Source organism: Stenella coeruleoalba, assembly GCF_951394435.1.
Source record: "Stenella coeruleoalba genome assembly, chromosome: 17".
NCBI lineage: Eukaryota > Metazoa > Chordata > Mammalia > Artiodactyla > Delphinidae > Stenella > Stenella coeruleoalba.
The window spans coordinates 32,688,451-32,709,888 of NC_137163.1; the positions used below are offsets into that span (position 1 = coordinate 32,688,451).

The following is a 21,438-nucleotide window of genomic DNA, read 5'->3' on the forward strand; positions in this document are numbered from 1 at the left end:
CTTCTTGTAATTGGGTGACTGTTTCCTTTCCCATATTAGGGAAGTTTTTGTTTTTGTTTTTTGTTTTTTGTTTTATTTATTTATTTATTTTTGACTGTGCTGGCCCCACCAGCCACGGCAAGCAGGAGCCACTCCCCGCCGCGGTGCGTGGGCCTCTCACTGCGGCGGCCTCTCCTGCCGCGGAGCACGGGCTCTAAGGCACGCAGGCCTCAGTAGTCATGGCACGTGGGCTTCAGCAGTTGTGGCTCTCGGGCCCCAGAGCGCAGGCTTAGCAGCAGCGGCGCATGGGCCCAGTTGCTCCGCGGCACATGGGATCCTCCCAGACCAGGGCCCGAAACCGCATCCCCCCCACCGGCAGGCAGACTCCCAACTGCTGCACCACCACGGAAGCCCCTAGGGAAGTTTTCAGCTATTAGCTCTTCAAATGTTTTCTCAGATCCTTTCTCTCTTTGCCTTCTGGGACCCCTATCATGTGAATATTGGTGCGTTTAAAGTTGTCCCAGAGGTCTTTTAAACTGTCTTCATACCTTTTCGTTCTTTTTTCTTTATTCTCTTCTGTGGCGATGATTTCCACCATTCTGTCTTCCAGGTCACTTATTCATTTTTCTGCCTCATTTATTCTGCTATTGATTCTTTCTACTTTATTTTTCAATTCAGTTATTGTATTGTTCAACTCTGTTCTTTATCTCTTCTGGTTCTTTGTTAAACATTTCTTGTATCTTCTTGGTTTGTACCTCCATCCTTTTTCCGAGATCTTGGATCATCTTTACTATCATAACTCTGAATTCTTTTTCAGGTAGACTGCCTATCTCCTCTTCACTTAGCTGTTCTTCTGGGGTTTTGTCTTTTTCCTTCGTCTGGAACATATTCCTCTGCCATCTCATTTTGTCTAACTTTCTCTGTTCTGCAGCCTGCAGGATTATAATTCTTCTTGCTTCTGGTGTCTGCCCCCTGGTGGGTGAAGCTGGTCTACGAGGCTTGTGCGGTCTTCCTGGTGGGAGGAACTGGAGCCTGCCCTCTGGTTGGTAGAGCTGAGTCTTGTCCCTCTGGTGGGCATGGCCATTTCTAGGGGTGTGTTTAGAGGTGCCTGTGGGCTCCAGAAGACTTTAGGCAGCCTGTCTGCTGATGGGTGGGGCTGTGTTCCCACCATGCTGGTTGTTTGCTGTGAGACCTCCCAGCACAGGAGCCTACAGGTTGTTGGGTGGGGTCAGGTCTTGGTGTCAAGATGGCTGCCTCCAGGAGAGCTCACGTCAGTGAGTACTCCCTGGTACCTCCTCCACCAGTGTCCTTGTCCCCACAGTGAGCCACAACTGCCCCCTGCTTCCCCTGGAGACCTCCAAGACCAGCAGGTAGGTCTGGCCCAGGCTTCTGTGAAGTCACTTCTTCCTCCCTGGGTCCCAGTGCGCATGAGACCTTCTCTGTGCTCTTCAAGAGTGGAGTTCCTGCAATGAAACCCTGCTGGTCTTTAAAGCCAAATGCTCTGGGGGGCCTCTCCCAATGCCTGACCCCCAAACTGGGGAACCTGACGTGGGGCTCAGAACTTTCATTCCTGTGGGAGAACCTCTGCGATACAGTTATTTTCCAGTTTGTGGGTCACCCACCCAGCAGGTATGGGATTTGATTGTATCGTGAATGCACCCTTCCTACTGTCTCATTGTTTCTTTGTCTTTGGGTGTAGAATATCTTTTTTGGTAGGTTCCAGTCTTTTTTGTCCATGGATATTCAGCAGTTAATTGTAAGTTTTATGTTTTTGTGAGAGGAGGTGAACTCAAGTCCTACTCTGCCATCTTCTATTAATATTTCTTTAACTTTCAGCGGGCTGCCTCAGAGCCCATGGTGTACTGCCTGCTGGCTGTGCCCTCAGCCCCTGCACCCATGGCAGAGAGAAGACCTCAAGACTCTTTCAGCTAATTCTTTAAAGCTTCTATAACAAGGTCCCCTGCTTCAAGCTCTCCTTTGATAATACTCAATAGTGTTAGGAGTTCCAGCTTGCTGAGGTTTTCCAGATTCATCCTGAAAGCCTGATAATTGGCAGTCACGCTTTAGTCCTTAAGCATAAATTCTTAAGGCTCTCTTCAGTTAAAATTTGGGAAAACTGACAAATATATTTAGAATGCCATCAGCATGGTAGAAAAGTGTCCAAGCTTTTCCTGGCACTCTGGGCTCCGCTTCCTACCGCCTCCACCACCCACTCCATCCAGAGTCCCCCAAGGCCCTGCCCCTCAAACTACAATATATTCTTACAACTTATACCTGATAGTTTGTACATTTTAATCCTCTACCCTTATATTGCTCCTCCTCCCTTCCCTCTACTCACTGGTAACTGCTAGTTTGTTCTCTATATCTGTGAGTCTACTGCTTTTTTGTTATAGTCACTAGTTGTATTTTTTTGATTCCACATATAAGTGATATCATACAGTATTTGTCTTTGACTTATTTCACTTAGCATGATGCCCTTCAAGTCCATCCATGTCGCTGCAAATAGCAAAATTTCAATTTTTTTTATAGCTGAGGATTCCATTTTGCAGATATATTGTATTACAGCTTCTTTATCCATTCACCTGTTGATTGACACTTAGGTTGCTTCCATGTCTTGGCAATTGCAAATAATGTTGCTATGAACATTGGGGTGCCTGTATCTTTTCAAGTTAGTGAGTGTTTTTGTTCTTATTTTTTTTCCCCTGGATATGTACCCAGGAGTGGAATTCCTGGGTCATATGGTAGCTCTGTTTTTAGTTTTGTTATTTTTTTTGAGAAACCTCCATACTGTTTTCCACAATGGCTGCACCAATTTGCTTTCCCATTGACAGTGTAAAAGGGTTCCTTTCTCTCCACAACTTTCCCAACATTTGTTGTTTGTGTTCCTTTTGATGCCTGCCATTCTGATGGGTATTAGGTAATCGCTCATTGTGACTTTGATTTGCATTTCCCTGACGATTAGCGATGTTGAGCATCTTTTCATGTGCCTGTTGGCCATCTGCATTTCCAATTTGGAAAAATGTCTGTTCAGGTCTTCTGCCCATTTTTTTAATTGGGTGTTTGGTTTTTTTGTTGTTGAACTGTATGAGGTCTTTGTATATTTTGGAAATTGAGCCCTTGTTGGCTGCATAATTTGCAAATATTTTCTCCCAGTCCATAGATTATCTTTTCCTTTTGTTTATCATTTCCTTTGATGTGCAAAAACATGTAAGTTTGATTAGGACCCATTTATTTATTTTTGCTTTTATTTCTTTTGCCTTGGAGACTGACCTAAGAAAACAGTGGTATGATTTTATGTCAGAGAATGTTTTGCCTATGTTGTATTCTAGTAGTTTTATGGTGGCATGTTTTATATTTAAGACTTTAAGCCAGATTCAGCTTATTATTGTATATGGTGTTAGTGAGTGTTTTAACTTCATTGATTTACATGCAGCTGTGCAGCTTTCCCAAAACCACTTGCCGAAGAGACTGTCTTTTCTCCATTGTATATTTTTGCCTCCTTTGTCAAAGGTTAAGTGACTGTAGGTGTGTGGGTTTATTTCTGGACTCTGTATTCTGTTCTGTTGACCCATCTGTCTGTTTTTGTGCCCATACCACACTGTTTTGATTACTGTAGCTTTGTAGTAGTGTCTGAAGTCTCGGAGGGTTATGCCTCCAGCTTTGTTCTTTTTCCTTGGGATTGTTTTGACAATTCTGGTTCTTTTGTGGTTCCAGGTAAATTTTAGAGTTATTTTTTCTAGTTCTGTGAAAAATGTCTTGGGTAATTTGATAGGGATCTCATTAAATTTGTAGATATGGCCATTTTAACAGTATTGATTCTTCTAACCCAAGAGCATAGGATATTTTTCCATTTTTCGTCTTCAGTTTGCTTTATCAATATTTTATAGTTCTCAGTGTATAAGTCTTTCATCTCCTTGATCAGGTTTATTCCTAAATATTTTATTTATTTAAAAAATGATTCAGATACATATATTTTTTTCATATACTTTTTTCCACTACACATTATTACAAGACACTGAATATAGTTACCTGAGCTATACAGTAGGTCCTTGCTGTTTATCTCTTTTATACATAGTAGTGTGTATAGATTAATCCCAAACTCCCAACTTATCTCCCCACCCCCCTCCCCACTATCCCCTCTGGCAGCCTCAAGTTTGTTTCCATGTCTGTGATTCTATTTCTGTTCTGTACATAAGTTCATTGATAGCATTTTTTTGGATGCTACATATAAGTGATATCATAAGTTTGTCTTTCTCTGACTTATTTCACTTAATGTGATAATCTCTAGGTCCATCCATGTTGTTGCAGATGGCATTACTTCATTCTTTTTTATGGCTAAGTAATATTCCATTGTATATATGTACCACATCTCCTTCTTCCATTCATCTGTTGATGGATACTTAGGTTGCTTCTATGTCTTGGCTATTATAAATGGTGCTGTTATGACCATTGGGGTGCATGTATCTTTTCAAATGAGAGCTTTCTCCAGGTATATGCCCAGGAGTGGGATTGTAGTATCATAAGATAACTTTATTTTTTAAGGAACGTCCATACAGCTCTCTGTAATGGCTGTACCAATTTACATTCCTCCCACAGTGTAGGAGGGCTCCCTTTTCTCCACACCCTCTCTAGCATTTATTATTTGTAGACTTTTTAATGATGGCCATTCCGACTGGTGTGAGGTGGTACCTCACCGTAGTTTTGATTTGCATTTCTCTAATAATTAGGAGTGTTGAGCATCTTTTCATGTGCCTGTTGGCTATTTGGATGTCTTCTTTGGAAAAATGTCTCTGTAGGTCTTCTGCCCATTTTTTGATTGGGTTGTTTATTCTTTTGATATTAAGCTGTATGAGCTGTTTGTATATTTTGGAAATTAATCCCTTTTTGGTTGCATCATCTGCAAATATTTTCTCCCATTCTGTGGGTTGTCTTTTCGTTTTGTTTATGGTTTCCTTTGCTGTGCAAAAGCTTTTGAGTTTAATTAGGTCCCATTTGTTTATTTTCGTCTTTATTTTCATTACTCTAAGAGATGGACCCAAAAAAATATTGCTGCGATTTATTTTAAAGAGTGTTCTGCCCATGTTTTCCTGTAAGAGGCCTTACACTTAGGTCTTTAATACATTTTGAGTTTATTTTTGTATGTTCTGTTAGAGAATTTCTAATTTCATTCTTTTACATGTAGCTGTCCAATTTTCCCAGCACTCCTTATTGAAGAGACTGTCTTTTCTCCATCGTATATTCTTTCCTCCTTTGTCATAAATTAGTTGATCATAAGTGCGTAGGTTTATTTCTGGGCTTTCTATCCTGTTCCATGGATCTATATGTTTGTTCTTGTACTAGTACCATACCGTTTTGATTACCGTAGCTTTGTAATATAGTCTGAAGTCAGGAAGTGTGATTCCTCCACCTCTGTTCTTCTTTCTCAATTGTTTTGGCTATTTGGGGTCTTTTGTGTTTCCATACAAATTTACAAAATTTTTGTTCTAGTTCTGTGAAAAATGCCATTGGTAATTTGAGGGATTGTATTGAATCTGTAGATTGTCTTGGGTAATATAGTTGTTTTGACAATATTGATTTTTCCAATCCAAGAAGAACTTGGTATATCTTTCCATGTGTTTGTATCATCTTCAGTTTCTTTCATCAACATCTTATAGTTTTCAAAAACAGTTCCTTTGCCTCCTTAGGTAGGTTTATTAGTAGGTATTTTTTTTCTTTTTGATGCAGTGGTAAATGGGATTGTTTTGTTAATTTCTCTTTCTGATATTTCATTATCAGTGTATAGAAATGCAACAGATTTCTGTATATTAATTTTGTATCCAGCAACTTCACCATATTCATGGATGAGCTCTAGCAGTTTTCTCGCAGCATCTTCAGGATTTTCTATGTGTAGTATTATGTCATCTGCAAACAGTGACAACTTTACTTCTTCTTTTCCAGTTTGAATTTCTTTTATTTCTTTTTTCTCTCTGATTGTCATGGCTGGGACGTCCAAAACTATGTTGGATAAAAGTGGCGAGAATGGACATCCTTGTCTTGTTTCTGATCTTAGAGAAAATGCTTTCAGCTTTTCACTATTATGATGTTAGCTGTTGGTTTGCCATATATGGTCTTTATTATGTTGAGGCATGTCTCCTCTATGTTCACTTTCTGGAGAGGTTTTTTTTTTTATCATAAATGGGTGTTGAATTTTGTTAAAAGCTTTTTCTGCATCTATTGAGATGATCTTTTGGTTTTTACTCTTCAATTTATTCATGTTGTGTATCACATTGATCTGAAGGTATTGAAAAATCCTTGTATCCCTGGGATAAATCCCAGTTGATCATGGTGTATGATCGTTTTAATGTATTGTTGAATTCGGTTTGCTAGTATTTTGTTGAGGGTTTTCCTATCTATGTTCATCAGTGATACTCGCCTATCATTTTCCTTTTTAGCGATTTTCTTTTGTCTGCTTTTGGTATCAGGGTGTTGATGGCCTCATTTAATGAATTTGAAACTGTTACTTCCTCTGCAGTTTTTTGGAACAATTTCAGAATGATAGGTGTTAACTCTCCTCTAAATGTTTCGTAGTATTCATCTGTGAAGCCATCTGGTCCTGGACTTTTGTTTATTTTTTTTTTTTTTTTTTTTTTTTTTGCGGTACGCGGGCCTCTCACTGCTGCGGCCTCTCCCGTTGCGGAGCACAGACTCCGGACGCGCAGGCCCCGGACGCGCAGGCCCAGCGACCATGGCTCACGGGCCCAGCCGCTCCGCGGCATGTGGGATCTTCGCGGACCAGGGCACGAACCCGCGTCCCCTGCATCGGCAGGCGGACTCTCAACCACTGTGCCACCAGGGAAGCCCGGACTTTTGTTTATTAAGTGTATCTTTTCTTTTGGAAGAGTTTGAGAGGGATTGGTATAAGTTCTTAGTATGTTTGATAGAATTCCCCAGTGAAGCCACCAGTCCTGGACTTCTGTTTGCTGGGAGGTTTATGGGTTTTGTTTGGTTGGTTTTTTTTCTATATAGTTTCTATTTCACTTTTAGTGATCATTCTGTTCAGAGTATTTATTATTTCTTGATTCAGTTTTTGTTGGGCTGTATGTTTCTAGAAACTTGTCCACTTCTTCTAGGTTGTCCACTTTGTTGGCATATAATTGTTCATAGTATTGTCTTATGGCCTTTTCGTATTTCTGTGGTGTTGGTTATTTCTCCTTTCATTTCTTAATTTGTTTATTTGTGTCCTCTCTCTTTTCTTCTTGGTGAGCCTGGCCAGAAGTTTGTCGATTTTGTTTATCCTTTCAAAAAAGCAGCTCTTGGTTTTATTGACTATTTCTATTGTTTTTTTAACCTCTGAATTTATTTCCTCTCTTATCTTTATTACTTCCTTCCTTTTGCCAACTTTAGGTTTTGTTTGTCCTTTTTTCTTTTAGGTGATTTGAGATTTTTCTTGCTTTTTGAGGACGACCTCTATTGCTGTGAGCTTCTCTCTTAGGACTGCTTTTGCTGCATCCCATAGATTTTGTATGGTTGTGTTTTCATTGTCATTTTTGTCAAGGTATTTTTAAATTTCCTCTTAGATTTCATCGTTGACCCATTGGGTTTTTAGTAGCATGTTACTTAATCTCTATATAATCTCTATATAATCGTGGGGTTTTTTTCTTTTTCTTTTCTCTTCTCAGTACTCTTTCTGTGGTTGATTTCTAATTTCATACCATAGTGGTCAGAAAAGATGCTTGAAATAATTTTTTTCTTTACAAATATTAAAAATGTGATTTTTAATAATGTAAGTACAAAATTTTATTTCTTTATACAACTGTAATGGGATTTGGATCAAACTGCTAGAATTTATTTAAAAGACAAAATAAAACAATGATATAAAAACTGCAAGAAGGTTTGAATCCAAAGTTTTCCTCTAACAGTACTAAATACCACAAGGAACAGATTATACAAATGTGTACAAATTTTAAATACAAATACAATAGGGTTGGATTTTAAAGGAAAACAAACAAAAATCAGGTCCTCATCAGGACTTTATTAATGTGTACAAATGACAATGGTAGGATTGACTTCTTTCTGTACTAATCCATGTCTCTGAGGCCCTTCCTTGATTCTCTATGTCAAACAGGAAACTGACATGGGTACAGAGGAGGCGTGGGACAGGTGCTAACACACAAACTCAAACCAGGATTTCTGCTCTTCGTGATTTTGGTTCCCAAACATTCCTGTTTCCTTCTGTTTCCCCAGTTAAATCTCAAAACTGCTCTGAGGTGAGAATGGCATTCAGCAGCCAGAATACCTTTAAGAAAAACAGCCCTGTGACCACACTGGTGGGAAGAAAGGAAGGAATTAAATAGGATGCAGGATGGCGGCACTTTCCTCAAAGATCTACTTTGATACTGCGGTGCTCCATCCAGGCCAAGGGAAGAAAGCAGTCACCTCAGAGTCTGGTTTTGACGTGGACTCTCAAACCAAATTTAAAAACAACCCCGAAGCCCTCAACTGTTTTCTTTGGAACTGGGAAGCAAAAATCTGGTTCTTTGGAAATAAGGGCAGCTGGGAATGGTAACCTTCCTTTTTATTTAGTTTCTTGACACTGTTCAGTTGTAAAGAACTAGAATCCCAATATGATTCCTTTCCGAGGCACAGTACCTGAACGTGTAGATGATTTGGAGTTTGCAGAGGAGACCAGAGGAAGGAGGGGAGGAAGAAATGACAAATCTGTATCTTCCACATGCTGTTGCTGGTGGAGGCTCTTGTTTTTAAATTATATATACAGAAATTTACAGGATAAATTAAAATCTAAGAGAGTTTAAAGAGTTAAATACACATAATTAAAACACATCCACACATGCACATAAACAAACCTACATGAGAATAGAGTACTTTTTTCGCAATTTGCTTAAGTGTGGAATGCAGAACACTGTGTATCTGCCCAACAGGGGAGCCAATGAGATGAACCCAGGAATCAGGCTGGGCAAAGCTCACCTTCCACACCCACCAAGCAACTAAGCAGCAGAACTGTGAGCTAAGCTGACGCTGCCAATGGAAGATAACAGCTCTTAGCTCTGCAGACCAAATGCTGTGGGTCAGCTCACAATATAGTCCATTCAGCTCGTGGCATTAACGGCCTTACCCTCTCCAGGGCTCACAAATCTCCTTGGCTCCGACTGAGGCTGCCAATGGTACCAATGATTACAATAAGTTTTGAGACATGGACACTGGTAGAGCAGGAATTCGGATGAAGCCCCCTACTAAGTTCACTTAAGCCATCGCAACAACTTTCAGATGGGAATGATGTTATCATCTCCCACCTAGGTCACTTCAAGTTGAAAAGCTTTGTACTTTCAGTTAACTAACGTCTTCCCATAATCTTTCCCGTTGCATTTCAGACTGTAAGACAGGTAAGGCAAATGGTCAGTGATGGGTCTGGAGGTACAATTGAGTTTGGAAAAAAATCACATTTTGGCTGACCTTAAAGCGATGCACTTGATATCCAGAACAAGCCTTCAGCCCCCAAGTTACATTGTTTTTTAAGGTAGATTTATCCACCACAGGAGAAGAAATAATCCCAAGCCCATATTCATACCAAGGTTTCCTCTTGGCTAAACCTTTGCCGTTTCATAAAATTATTAAAAGCAAAGTAGTTACAGTCCTATGTATATATTATACATTATACATATATATATATATATATACACACACATTATGCATATATATAAAAATTTAAAATCTACACCCAGAGGCCAGTGAAGGGATCTGCAACAGTCACATATACACAAGCCAGCAACAGGCAAGATAAGGTTTCTGTCCCAGGAGTCTGCTGTCACGGTCCAGGCATGATGTAAGCAATGTGGTCCAGCGTGTTTGACAAGACCTGTTTGGGACAGCCATTCAACTCAGGTAGTCGTGTGGTCACACACGCTAAGGGGCCAAGCACACAGATGATGGAAAGCACTGACAGATTGCCAGACACCGCCACCATGCCCTCGGTTTCCTGCAGGTGGTGTCCAGTGAGGCTCAGGGACTCTCCCAACAGCTGGAGATGAGCGGCCACGTCGACAGGCTCTGTCTCGGGGGCTTTGTCTGGCAAGGCGGGTAATAATAGCATGTTGGTGGGTGCGGATTTCTTCGGGGCGACAGTACTCCTGCAGAGGAAGCTTTCACTTTAATGGAACCTTCTGAGCTGGATGCTTTTCTTTTCACAGTTGTAGCTTCTGCTTTGTTCTGTTTGTGTTGCAGATGCTGAGGTTTTTGCTTCCAAATCAGTTTGTCCTTTTCTGGCAGTTGCTTCCACACCTCAGCCAGTTTTGGAGGGTTTTTTGTGGGGTTTTTTTGCGGTACGCGGGCCTCTCACTATTGTGGCCTCTCCCGTTGCGGAGCACAGGCTCCGGACGCGCAGGCTCAGCGGCCATGGCTCACGGGCCCAGCCGCTCCGCGGCATGTGGGATCTTCCCAGACCGGGGCACGAACCCGTGTCCCCTGCATCGACAGGTGGACTCTCAACCACTGCGCCACCAGGGAAGCCCCTCAGCCAGTTTTTTACTCAGTTTCCCAAAATCTATGCCTAGATGGTCAGACAAAGGTTACACGATACTCCTTAAAGAACACCTGGTAGGCCGACATGTTCTTTTTTGGCTTTTCTTCTCTCTCTCTTTGTCCTTCTCTCTTTTTTTTCTCACTGTGCCTATCCGTGTGGAGGCCAGGAAACGGTGGGGGAGGGGCGGCTGCTCCAGTGTACGGGATGCTGGGCGGAGGGCCGGGCGGCGCTGGGACCTCTCCCGCTGGTGCAGCAGGAAGTCCCGACCTTCTCTTGGACTTGGAGTGTCGCTTCTCTTTATGCTTCTCCTTGTCCTTTTTTTTTTTTTTTTTTTTTTGCGGTATGCGGGCCCTTCTCACTGTTGTGGCCTCTCCCGTTGCGGAGCACAGGCTCCAGACGCGCAGGCTCAGCAGCCCTGGCTCACGGGCCCAGCCGCTCCACGGCATGTGGGATCTTCCCGGACCGGGACACGAACCCGTGTCCCCTGCATCGACAGGTGGACTCTCAACCACTGCGCCACCAGGGAAGCCCTCCTTGTCCTTCTTTTTGCTGTTCTTTGACTTCTTTTTCTTCTTGATTGCCCAGTAAGAATCATCAATCACTAACTCCCCAGCCTCCAGCTCCCCGCCAGAGGAGGAGCCTGATTCTACTAGAATAGGTTCAAGCCCTGAAAGATCAAGGTTAGCACTGTGGGATTCTGGGAACTGGGAGGCATCAGACCCATAGCCTTCAGGGCCAGGAGACGAACGTGAATCTGAGAATGACTTGTACTTCCTCCAGGCTGTTTTCAGAAAGCTCCGTAACTCGTGTCCTAGGAGTAAAGCACCTTGCTCATCTCAAGCTGACGTTTTAGAGGATTTTTTCACAATTGCTTGTTGAGAGGGGTACTGAAAAGACTCCTCATCAACTGAGCTGCTTCCCTTCTCCTTTGGTGAGAGAATAAGTTTCATCTTTAACCCATCAGGCTCCCAAAGGGTCTGTGTCTCAGTGTTCACATAGAGCAGTTTCATTTTTTTGGATTTGTGGGAACCACCATCCTCCAGGGACAGCTCCCCACTGCTTCTGCTGACTTTCTTCCTGTGGTGTTCCTTTTTACTCTCTGAATGGCTTGAAGAACTGGAGGACATTTCTCCTGTCTTTTGGGGGGGGGGGGTTTGGTGCCTTTTGCCAGAGGGGAAGTGATCCCTTTCAACAGGTCCATAGTTGTGTCAGCAGATTGCAGGCTGGACTTCTTCTTCTGTGACAACTCCAAAGACAAAATATCTGGTGTATCACAAATGAAGACTGTTCTTCTATGCTGAATCTTCCAAAATGCCAGCCCTCCACCTCTCTCCTCCTTCACCCTGGTTTATCGGCACTCAGAACAAGAATCACTGTCCTCCATAGTAGTAATCATCAGAGGAGTGCTTCCTCTTCTTGTGCTTGTCCATCCCCAAGAAGTAAAGTTCACTGTCCTTTAACCTCTTCTTGGAAGAATTCCTTACCTGAGCAGTGATTTCCTCCTCTTCCCTTAAAAAATCTTTGTAAGAACGTTTCTTTTCTTCTTGGCTTTGGCCAGCAGCTAGCCCTATGTCCTCAAAGCTGTGATCACCATCAAAGCAATCTTCACGAGGCTCGCCCAGATCCTGCCTCAGTGCGCTGACTGCCAACATCTTGGAGAAGGAGCGGAAAGCGCAAGCGGCCAGGGAGCCTCAGTCGAGCCCAGAGCGCAGACCTTGAAATAATTTCTGTACTCTTAAATTTGTTGAGGCTTGTTTTGTGTCCTCGTATGTGGTGTATGCTAAGGTATGTTTCGTGTGTATTCCGAAATACACATGCTTGAAAAGAATGTGTATTCTGGGGTTTTTTTGCATATAATGTCCTGAAAATATTAATTAAGTCTACCTGTTCTATTGTATCATTTCATATCTCTGTTGCCTTGTTGATTTACTATTTGGAAGATCTTGTCCATTGACGTCAGTGGGATGTTAAAGTTTCCTACTGTTATTGTATTCTCAGCAATTTCTCTCTTTGTTAGTATTTGTTTTATGTATTTAGGTGATCATATTGGTTGCATATATATTGAGTGTAATATCCTCTTCTTGTATTGATGCTTTTATCATTATATACTGTTCTTCTTTATCTTTCTTTGTGGCCTTTGTCTTAAAGTCTATTTTGTCTGATATGAGTATTCCTACACTGTTCTTGTCATTTCCATTTGCATGAATATCTTTTTCTATCCCCCCTTTTGTTTTTTTGGCTGTGTCAGGTCTTTGTTGCTGCGTGCAGGCTTTCTCTAGTTATGGCAGGTGGGGACTACTCTTTGTTGTGGTGCGTGGGCTTCTCATTACAGTGGCTCCTCTTGTTGCGGAGCACGGGCTCTAGGCACGTGGACTTCAGTAGTTGTGGTGCATGGGCTCAGTAGTTGTGGTGCACAGGTTTAGTTGCTCCGTGACATGCGGGATCTTCCCGGACCAGGGATCGAACCCATGTCCCCTGCATTGACAGGCGGATTCTTTTTTTTTTTTTTTTTTGACAGGCGGATTCTTAACCACTGCCTCACCAGGGAAGTCCCTATCCCCTCACTTTCAATCTATGTGTGTCCTTCGCTCTAAAGTGGGCAGTATATTGGAGGTTCTTGTTGTTTTTAATCCAATCTGCCACTCTGTCATTTGATTTGAGCATTTAGTTCATAGACATTTAAGGTAAATATTGATAGATAGGGATTTATTCCAATTTTAAACCTTGTTTTCTAGTTGACTTTGTATTTCTTCTGTTTCTTTTTCTTTCTACTTTTTTGGTTTGATGGGTTTTTAAAAATTATGCACGAGTTCTTTTTGGTTTTTGTGAATCTGTTGTTTTTGATTTGTGGTTTCCCTGGTTTTCAAGTACATTAACCCATTACTATATACCTGCTTTAGACTCATAGTCATATAAGTTCAAACACATTCTTAAAAAAAATGAAATCTATGTTTTCTTACTCCCCTTCCCCACATTTTATGATTTTGATGGCCTCTTTTACATCTTCATGTTTATCTGTTTATAGTTATAATTGCTTTCACAAAAAACATTTATCTTATTTAAATGATTTACTTTCCAATTGTGATTCTCTTTCCTTTAGATTATTGCTTTTTTTCTATTTAGAGAAGACCTTTCAGTATTTCTTTTAGCATAAGTTTAGTATTGCTGTATTCTTTTAGTTTTTGCTTGTCTGGGAAATTGTTTATCTTTCCTTCTATTTTAAACAGTAATCCCACTGGGTAGAGTATCCTAGGTTGTACGTTTTTCCCTTTCAAGACTTTGAATATATCTTGCCATTCCCTTCTGGCCTGCAGCATTTCTGTAGAAAAATCAGCTGATAGCTTTACAGGAGTTCCCTTGTAATCAACTTTTTTTCTCTTTCTACCTCTAGAATTCTCTCTTTATCTTTAACTTTTGCTGTTTTAATTATAATATGTCTCGGTGTAGGTCTGTTTGGGTTCATCTTGTTTGGGACCATCTGTGCTTCCTGTACCTGGATATCTATTTCCTTCTTTAGGTTTGGGAAGTTTTCAGCCATAATTTCTTCAAATACATTTTTGATCACCTTTTCTCTTTCTTCTCTTTCTGGGATCCCTGTTATGCATAGATTGCCATGCTTTAAGTTATCCCATAGGTCTCATATATTGTTTTCATGTGTCTTTCTGTCTTTTGTTCTGATTGGGTGATTTTCATTATTCTGTCTTCCAGATCACTTATTTGTTTTTTGCATTATTCAGTTTGCTATTTATTGCCTTTAGTTCAGCTTTCTTCTTGGCAAATGAGTTTTCTAATTTTAATTGGCTCCTCTTTATAGTTTCTATGTCATTTTTACAGTAATCTGCATTTCTGTTGGCATCCTTTCTTAATTCCTTCAGTATTTTTATTACCTCCTTTTTGAACTCAGGGTCTAGTAGACTGGCAAGGGCTATTTCATTGTTTGTTCTTTCAGGGGAAGTCTCTTGATCTTTTAGTTGCGAGTGGTTTCTTTGTTTCTTCATTTTATTTATATTTCTCTGACTATGAGTTTAGGAAAAACAGTTATCTACTGTGGTCTTGAAAGGCTGTTTTTATGTGGGAGCATCCCTGTGTTGCCTGCGTGAGTCTAATATTTTTGGTGCAAGGGCTGTTTTTAGTATGGATGCCTGCTGCTGCTTTTTCTCAGTGTGTGCTGGCTGTTATCCCCTTGAGAGGGGGTGTGATTGTTGTGGCGGTAACCAGAGTCTGCACTGGATCATGAACGGGACCTCATGTTTGTTCTGTGGTTGTCACAGGCCTGTCAGGGGCAGGGTCTGCTCCCCAGTTGTTGGAGTAGAAGCCCCCATATTCGATTCTAAGCTACAGTGTGAGGTAGGTGGGACTGGATTGCTCCTGCTGGGATAGGAGCTGCTGAGTATTCCTCCTCAGGGGCTGTCCACCAGGAAATGCACTCTGTGGTGTCACCTGTGTGAGCTCGCAAAGTAGTGTTGTTGGCACTGCCCTCAGCCTTGGGAATGCAGGCAATTGGCCAGGATGTCCCTCAGGTGCTGTGCTCACAAAGCCGCCAGCACAGAGCCACTGAAGTCCAGCACAGGGATCCGCCCATGGGAGCTATGGAATCAGCCCAGACCCCAGCCCCACCTCCGCATGCAGGTGCCCACAAAGCCCACCAGTGCTAACACCAGACCTGCTCCAGTGCCAGTAATATGCTCCAATGTCCCACAGGCACTACACCTTCAGAGCCCCAGCAGCATAAATCCACACAGCTGCTGGGACATGGCTCAGATTTCAGCCCCGCTTCTGAAGTCTCCAGCACTAGGGATCTGCTCAGATTTTAGTCTCATCTCTATGTGTGGGCACTTGCGCACCCCCAGAGCTCCTAGAAGCGGAGCCACACCTGCTGTGAGCACACTGAGAATGAGGCTGCTATGGCGGGGCCCCACCCCTCACTGTGTGTGTGTGTGTGTGTGTGTGTGTGTGTGTGTGTGTGTGTGTGTGTGTGTGTGTGTGTGTGTGTGTGTGTTAACAATGGGGCTTTTATGGAAGATCTGGGCTGCACCCTACACACACCCTGTTGTGGCCCAGACCACACTTCAGTCCCTTTGGGCAGTCTCTGCACAGCCAACCCCAGTCCTCTCGCCCAGTTTGTTCGCTGCAGCCCGTGTTTCAGCACCCAGCCCCTGTGCCATGGGTTGTTTGTTTTTTTGATGTTGAGTGATAGGAGCTGTTTATACATGTTGGATATTAACCACTTATCGGTCATATCATTTGCAAATATTTTCTCGCATTTGGTAGGTTGTCTTTTCGTTTCATCAATGGTTTCCTTTGCTGTGCAAAAGCTTTTAAGTTTAATTAGGTCCCATTTGTTTGTTTTTGCTTTTATTTCCTTTGTTTTAGGAGAAAGATTCAAAAAAATGTTGCTACAATTTATGTCAAAGAGTGTTCTGCCTATGTTTTCCTTTAGGAGTTTTATGGTATCTGGTATTACATTTAGTTCTTTAATCCATTTTGAGTTTAGTTTTGTATATGGTGTTAGAGAATGTTCTAATTTCATTCTTTTACATGTAGCTGTCCGGTTTTCCCAGCACACTTACTGAAGGGACTGTCTTTTCTCCATTGTATATTCTTACCTCCTTTGTCATAGATTAATTGACCATAAGTGGGTGGGTTTATTTCTGGGCTTTCCATTCTGTTCCATTTCTGTTCCATCCACAGAAAATTACTATGTGTAATTACACATAGTAATTTTCTGTGAATTGATAGTTTATGTAATTTGCCTATAAGTTTTTTAGAGGCTGTTTGTCATTTTCTTATTGATTTGTGAATCCTTTTTGTAAATTAGATATATTAACCCTATACTACAAATTGTTTTCAATCTCTTATTGGCTTGTGGAGTCTTTCATGAAATAGAAGTTATTTAAAATAAGCATTATCTTTTAAACTTCCAAAACAGATTTGAATTCTCCTTATTTAAGTAACACAGAATGTGTGTAGTATCAGTTTTTGTTCTACCCTATCATGTTTTATTAATTTAGAACTTTTGAGAGTAAGAAAACAATGGGATTTTCTACTTTCTATTCTGATTTGTGTGTGTGTGTGTGTGTGTGTTGGTGGGGACTGTGGCAAGAGAATTTCCAGGAAAGTTCATCCCATTCTCTACATTTGCTTTATCGCTCCTCACATCTTTATCCAAGTTTTTATTGAGGGTATACTACACACTTAAAACTTAGATAAATATATGAATTTATTAATTTAAAAATATCAAATCCTGGAAAATAATTTTATCTACCTAAAATTTTTTTCTTTTGAATTTACCTCCTTTCTGTGATTGATTGTATGATATCTACATGTTTATATATAATTCAGAGCTAGAACTTTGCTCCCACCTAACTCTGTGTATCCTTTACTGCAGTGAGTGATGGATTGGAACTGAGACCGAAATATAAAGGAGTTTTGCATTGCTTGACCACCATTTGGAAACTTGATGGACTACGGGGACTTTACCAAGGAGTAACCCCAAATGTGTGGGGTGCAGGCTTATCCTGGGGACTCTACTTTTTCTTGTGAGTAGGTCTGGGAGATTTTACAGTAGTAAATAAAAAGGAATTTATGTTTTTAATGATTTTTTTAAAAATCAGTTGGTGAAGCAAGGTGAGTCATTTAATCAGTTTCTCTGCATTGGAAGGGCTAGAAAGAGCAGAATGGCATATTAGTCTCATTCTCTGTAAGCTATTATCAGAGGCATTTAGTTTGGAAAAAAGTTATTAATAAGAAGGTAAAAGGATGAGATGGAGAAACACTCTTCCAGAAGCCATTTCTGTGAGATGGATTCAGGAAGGTGGCTTCCCAAAATACATTGATTCATAATGAAGTTGGAAAAGCAGAAGAGGACAGATCTTGGAGTCCTCATAAGAACATGTATCACAGGATAGCCCTATGGGAACAGAAAGCCAAAGCCAGTGCATGACTGAAAGAGTCTGAGGCATGTTCTTTCTTACCTCCTATTTGACCTGCTCCTTCATCTTTGTAGCTCATTCATTTCCTCACTCCTTCACTGTCAGGTATCATTACCGTTCGTAATCACTGATATTGGATGCTTACTGAAGAAGCCACAGAAAGCACCTGTGGCAGCCATATTCAAATTGTTGAGTGTACAAGGGCATGGACACAAAGTATTATCACACCGCAGTGGAGGAGTGCGTGCTGCTCTGAGCTTGCCTCTGATATCCGAAACTGAATCCATGAATGGGGAGGCTTTTGTTTTAATACAGCGCATTTTTAGGAAAACATCAGTACCTGGTATATTTGCCTTCTTCTCTTTTGTGTCTGACATTTTACTTGATCTCTCATAATCTTATGGCAGTATACAAACCAACCTTAAAATATTTCCTAAGTGAAATCAAAATATAAATCAGCCTTAATATTGTTTAAATATTTTTCCTATTTTCAGTTGTAAGACATTCCTAGATGGGCGAAACCGTATGTATAAAATTTATTATGTTAATAATTTCAGAGCTGTGTAGGTTCTTTAAAGAGAGTTTCTAAGGCCAAGCCATGTAAGGTTTATGTGTTGAAATTATCATAAAACAGTATACTTGTTTTATGATAGAATGGATTGGTCAAGTTTGGAAAGATTTATTTAGTTGAAGCCTTCTTCCTGGAGGAAAATGGAAATTGGAGTTTGACAAAAAAGGTGATTTAACTCCCTTACTCAGAAGCATTTTGTGGCTGTTTTCTGCCAAGTAAAGCGTAAATGTCAGTGTGCCACTCAAGTGTAGCTCAGTTTGCCCTGTCTTCCCATCCACCCCTATAACTTTTGCTCATGCTTGTGTTTCCCTATTGAAACTGCACCCGTCTCTCCTTACCTGGCTCCGTGTTGCCTCCTACACAAAGCCTTCTCTGATCTCAGTAATAGTTCCTGAATCTCTCATGGTACTGTTTGTGTTATCTTTTGTTATGATTTCTTGTGTGCCACTATGGTCCTTGTTAATCTGTTAGGTGGGATCCGTGGAGTGTTTTATGTATCAGAATTGCCAACCACAGTATCTGAACGTAATAGTTAGCTGCCCTTTTTTTGTCTGCCCAATTGCTGCACCAGTATACCCTCCCCCTTCCAGTTTTCCTGTTTGCTGTTTTTATTAATGGTTGAACATGTGATGAAAATATTTTACATATGTATTGCCAGCCTACATATCTGGGGGGAGAGATGGTATAGTCTTACAGTAAACCATTTCCAGTAAATCCATTATTTGAAAAAGGTCTTGTTTTGTAGTTGGATTACATATTGACTTCTACTTTTGAGGTATTTTTAAGTTACCCACACTTTAAAATAGAATTTACTGCTTTATGTCACCCATTCAAATATTTATACACCTGTTCATGTTTAATTCTTTTAGTTACAATGCCATCAAATCATATAAGACAGAAGGAAGAGCAGAAAGGTTAGAGGCAACAGAATATCTCATCTCAGCTGCTGAAGCTGGTAAGGTAGTGTGTGAAATATAAAACATCAACTTCCAACTTGATTTTCACTTTTGTTCTTTATTTGCTTTTTTTCCTATGAACACCTGAGTTTAAATATGCTCATCTAACTATACTAATCAGTTATCACATGAAATTTCTTAGAAGGCAAGTATTCTGATGGATTACTCTGGATAGATTTCAAGAATTTTACTTGTCTCAAAGGGTATAATATTTAGAAAGGTTACGACTCTCTAATTTAAGATGATTTGGTATAGTGTTTCTTCCATTAAAATATGATTTCAGTTTTCAAATTAAACAATTAAATAGTCTTGTTTAATTGCCTTATGTATGTGTAATATTCAGAAGGAAAAACAAAGTAGGACTCTTAAGTCTTTTAACTCCTACTTTGATACCTTGTTACCTTGGTGGTTTTTTTTTTTTCTTTTTGGCCGTGCTGCACGGCTTGTGGGATCTTAGTTTCCCAACCAGGGATTGAACCCAGGTCCTCGGCAGAGAAAGTGCTGAATCCACTGGACTGCCAGGGAATTCCCCACCTTGGTTTCTTAATGTTTACTGATTGTTTTTTAAGGCAAGAATTATCTTGCTCATTTTGAATACCTAGCTGCTAGCAGAGACCTGACTCACAATAGGACTCCATAAATACTTGTTGAATAAAGGACTACTTAGGAAACTTGGCAAATGAGAAACTTAACCATTTGAATTTTTTTTAACAAAATCATCACTATCTGTAAAGAATGTAAATATTTCTTTTGATATTACATAGTTATTTAATTTTTGAGGTGTTGTGGCTACCTTGAGTGGTTTTGAGGAAGAGGGTGATAAAGTTGGGGTGGGTATACGTGTGCACATGCACAGATGATTGAGGTGCTGGATTGCTGGTCCTTTTCCCCTAATCTTCAGCCCCTCTGGGTTGTACTGTGTCCTCCTCCTAAGTATATGTATCTCCTTATCAGCATCTGCTTCCCAGGACCTCGGTCTGTTCTCCACACTAGGCCACTTTGTCTAGGAGCCAGGACATCTTTGCTACCCTCACACCTCAAAGGGAAAGTGTTTCACATTTTCATCACCTTTTAAATTTACTTCTCACTAACCACATGGGGAACTTTTTAAGACCACCAAAAACTATGTCTACCCATTAACCCTAGGTCTGTGCCTCAGGGACCACACCTTGCTGTTGCAGGTACAGCCCCATTCTTTATATAAATGGACTGTTCTTAATTCAGCTTGTCAGAAGTGAGAAAGTACCTGTATGCTGAGTAATATTATTTAAATCTGATTTCAGGAGCCATGACCCTCTGCATTACCAACCCATTATGGGTAACAAAAACTCGCCTTATGTTACAGTACGATGGTGTTGTTAATGCCTCACAGCGGCAATATAAAGGAATGTTTGATACACTTTTGAAAATATATAAGTATGAAGGTGTGCGTGGATTGTATAAGGTAATGAATCGTTATCAATATATTTTAATAGCTGACAATTGTAATTTCCCTTGGCTCTATTGTCTGAGTTCGGAATGACCTGTACTCAGTCCTGAAAAGAAACCAGACTTAGGCAAGGAACAATTTAATGACAACCGAAATCTGTATTGAAATTGTACTTTAAACTGTTTATCCTCATTACCATAAGAAGTATCATCGTGACACTGGTGGGTGTGAGAAGGACTGTCTAAAATAAAACTTTGTTGAGTAACCATTCCTCTAAGTCACACATTGAGGTCACTCATTCCTTACTCCCCTCCCCGGAAGCTGTGGTCCCTTGGAAACTCGCTTAGTTTAGCTTTTTTTTTTTTTTCTTCACTTGTTCCTTTCTAGGGGTTTATTCCTGGGCTGTTTGGAACATCACATGGTGCCCTTCAGTTTATGGCATATGAATTGTTGAAATTGAAATACAACCAACATACCAATAGATTACCAGAAGCACAGTTGGTAAGGTGATACTTGAAAAAACACTGGTATTTATTTTTATGGGCATTTAATAGATGGAAATTTTGTCACGTTTACTTTGGTAGTATTGCTATGATGATAAGTACTGATTCTGCCACTAATTTAATTTATAGTTAAATACTTTACAGGATAATGGCACACAACTGTAAAAAATAGAACCCCATTGAACGACCTTGTTTCAAGAGGGGAAACAGTATTTTTCACTTGTGGATCCACTTCAGTGTTGGTTTCCCTATGTAAATTTTACTTCTATATTTTTAAAGAAACCCTACCTAAAGAAAAACAAATGTTTTCTGTTGTCATTTTAGAGCACGGTAGAATATATATCAGTTGCAGCATTATCCAAAATATTTGCTGTGGCAGCAACATACCCATACCAAGTTGTAAGAGCTCGTCTGCAGGATCAACACATGTTTTACAATGGTGTATTGGATGTAATCACAAAGACATGGAGGTAAGAGTATGTGGTATATCAAAGTGGCTCTTAGGAGGTACCTTGTAAATCTTAAACTGTCCAGTTGACATCATTAGTTTTA

The 21,438-nt window shown here is 40.5% G+C and overlaps 1 protein-coding gene and 1 pseudogene across 2 annotated transcripts in view; one reads left to right on the forward strand and one right to left on the reverse strand.

The window, feature by feature from the left end:
* Window positions 1–21,438, forward strand: part of SLC25A32 (solute carrier family 25 member 32) — a 49,720-nt gene that overhangs the window by 19,248 nt on the left and 9,034 nt on the right. Inside the window, exons 2-6 of the mRNA XM_079902238.1 lie at window positions 16,884–17,034; window positions 18,868–18,953; window positions 20,238–20,398; window positions 20,771–20,884; window positions 21,211–21,356. Of these exons, the coding sequence (XP_079758364.1) occupies window positions 16,884–17,034; window positions 18,868–18,953; window positions 20,238–20,398; window positions 20,771–20,884; window positions 21,211–21,356 (658 nt within the window). The remainder of the gene's footprint in view (window positions 1–16,883; window positions 17,035–18,867; window positions 18,954–20,237; window positions 20,399–20,770; window positions 20,885–21,210; window positions 21,357–21,438) is intronic.
* LOC307175781 (HMG domain-containing protein 4-like) lies at window positions 9,684–12,514 on the reverse strand (annotated as a pseudogene). The gene is made up of 4 exons: window positions 11,870–12,514; window positions 11,008–11,787; window positions 10,485–10,809; window positions 9,684–10,254 (listed from the first exon to the last, which is right to left on the reverse strand). The product of its transcript is annotated as an HMG domain-containing protein 4-like (transcript).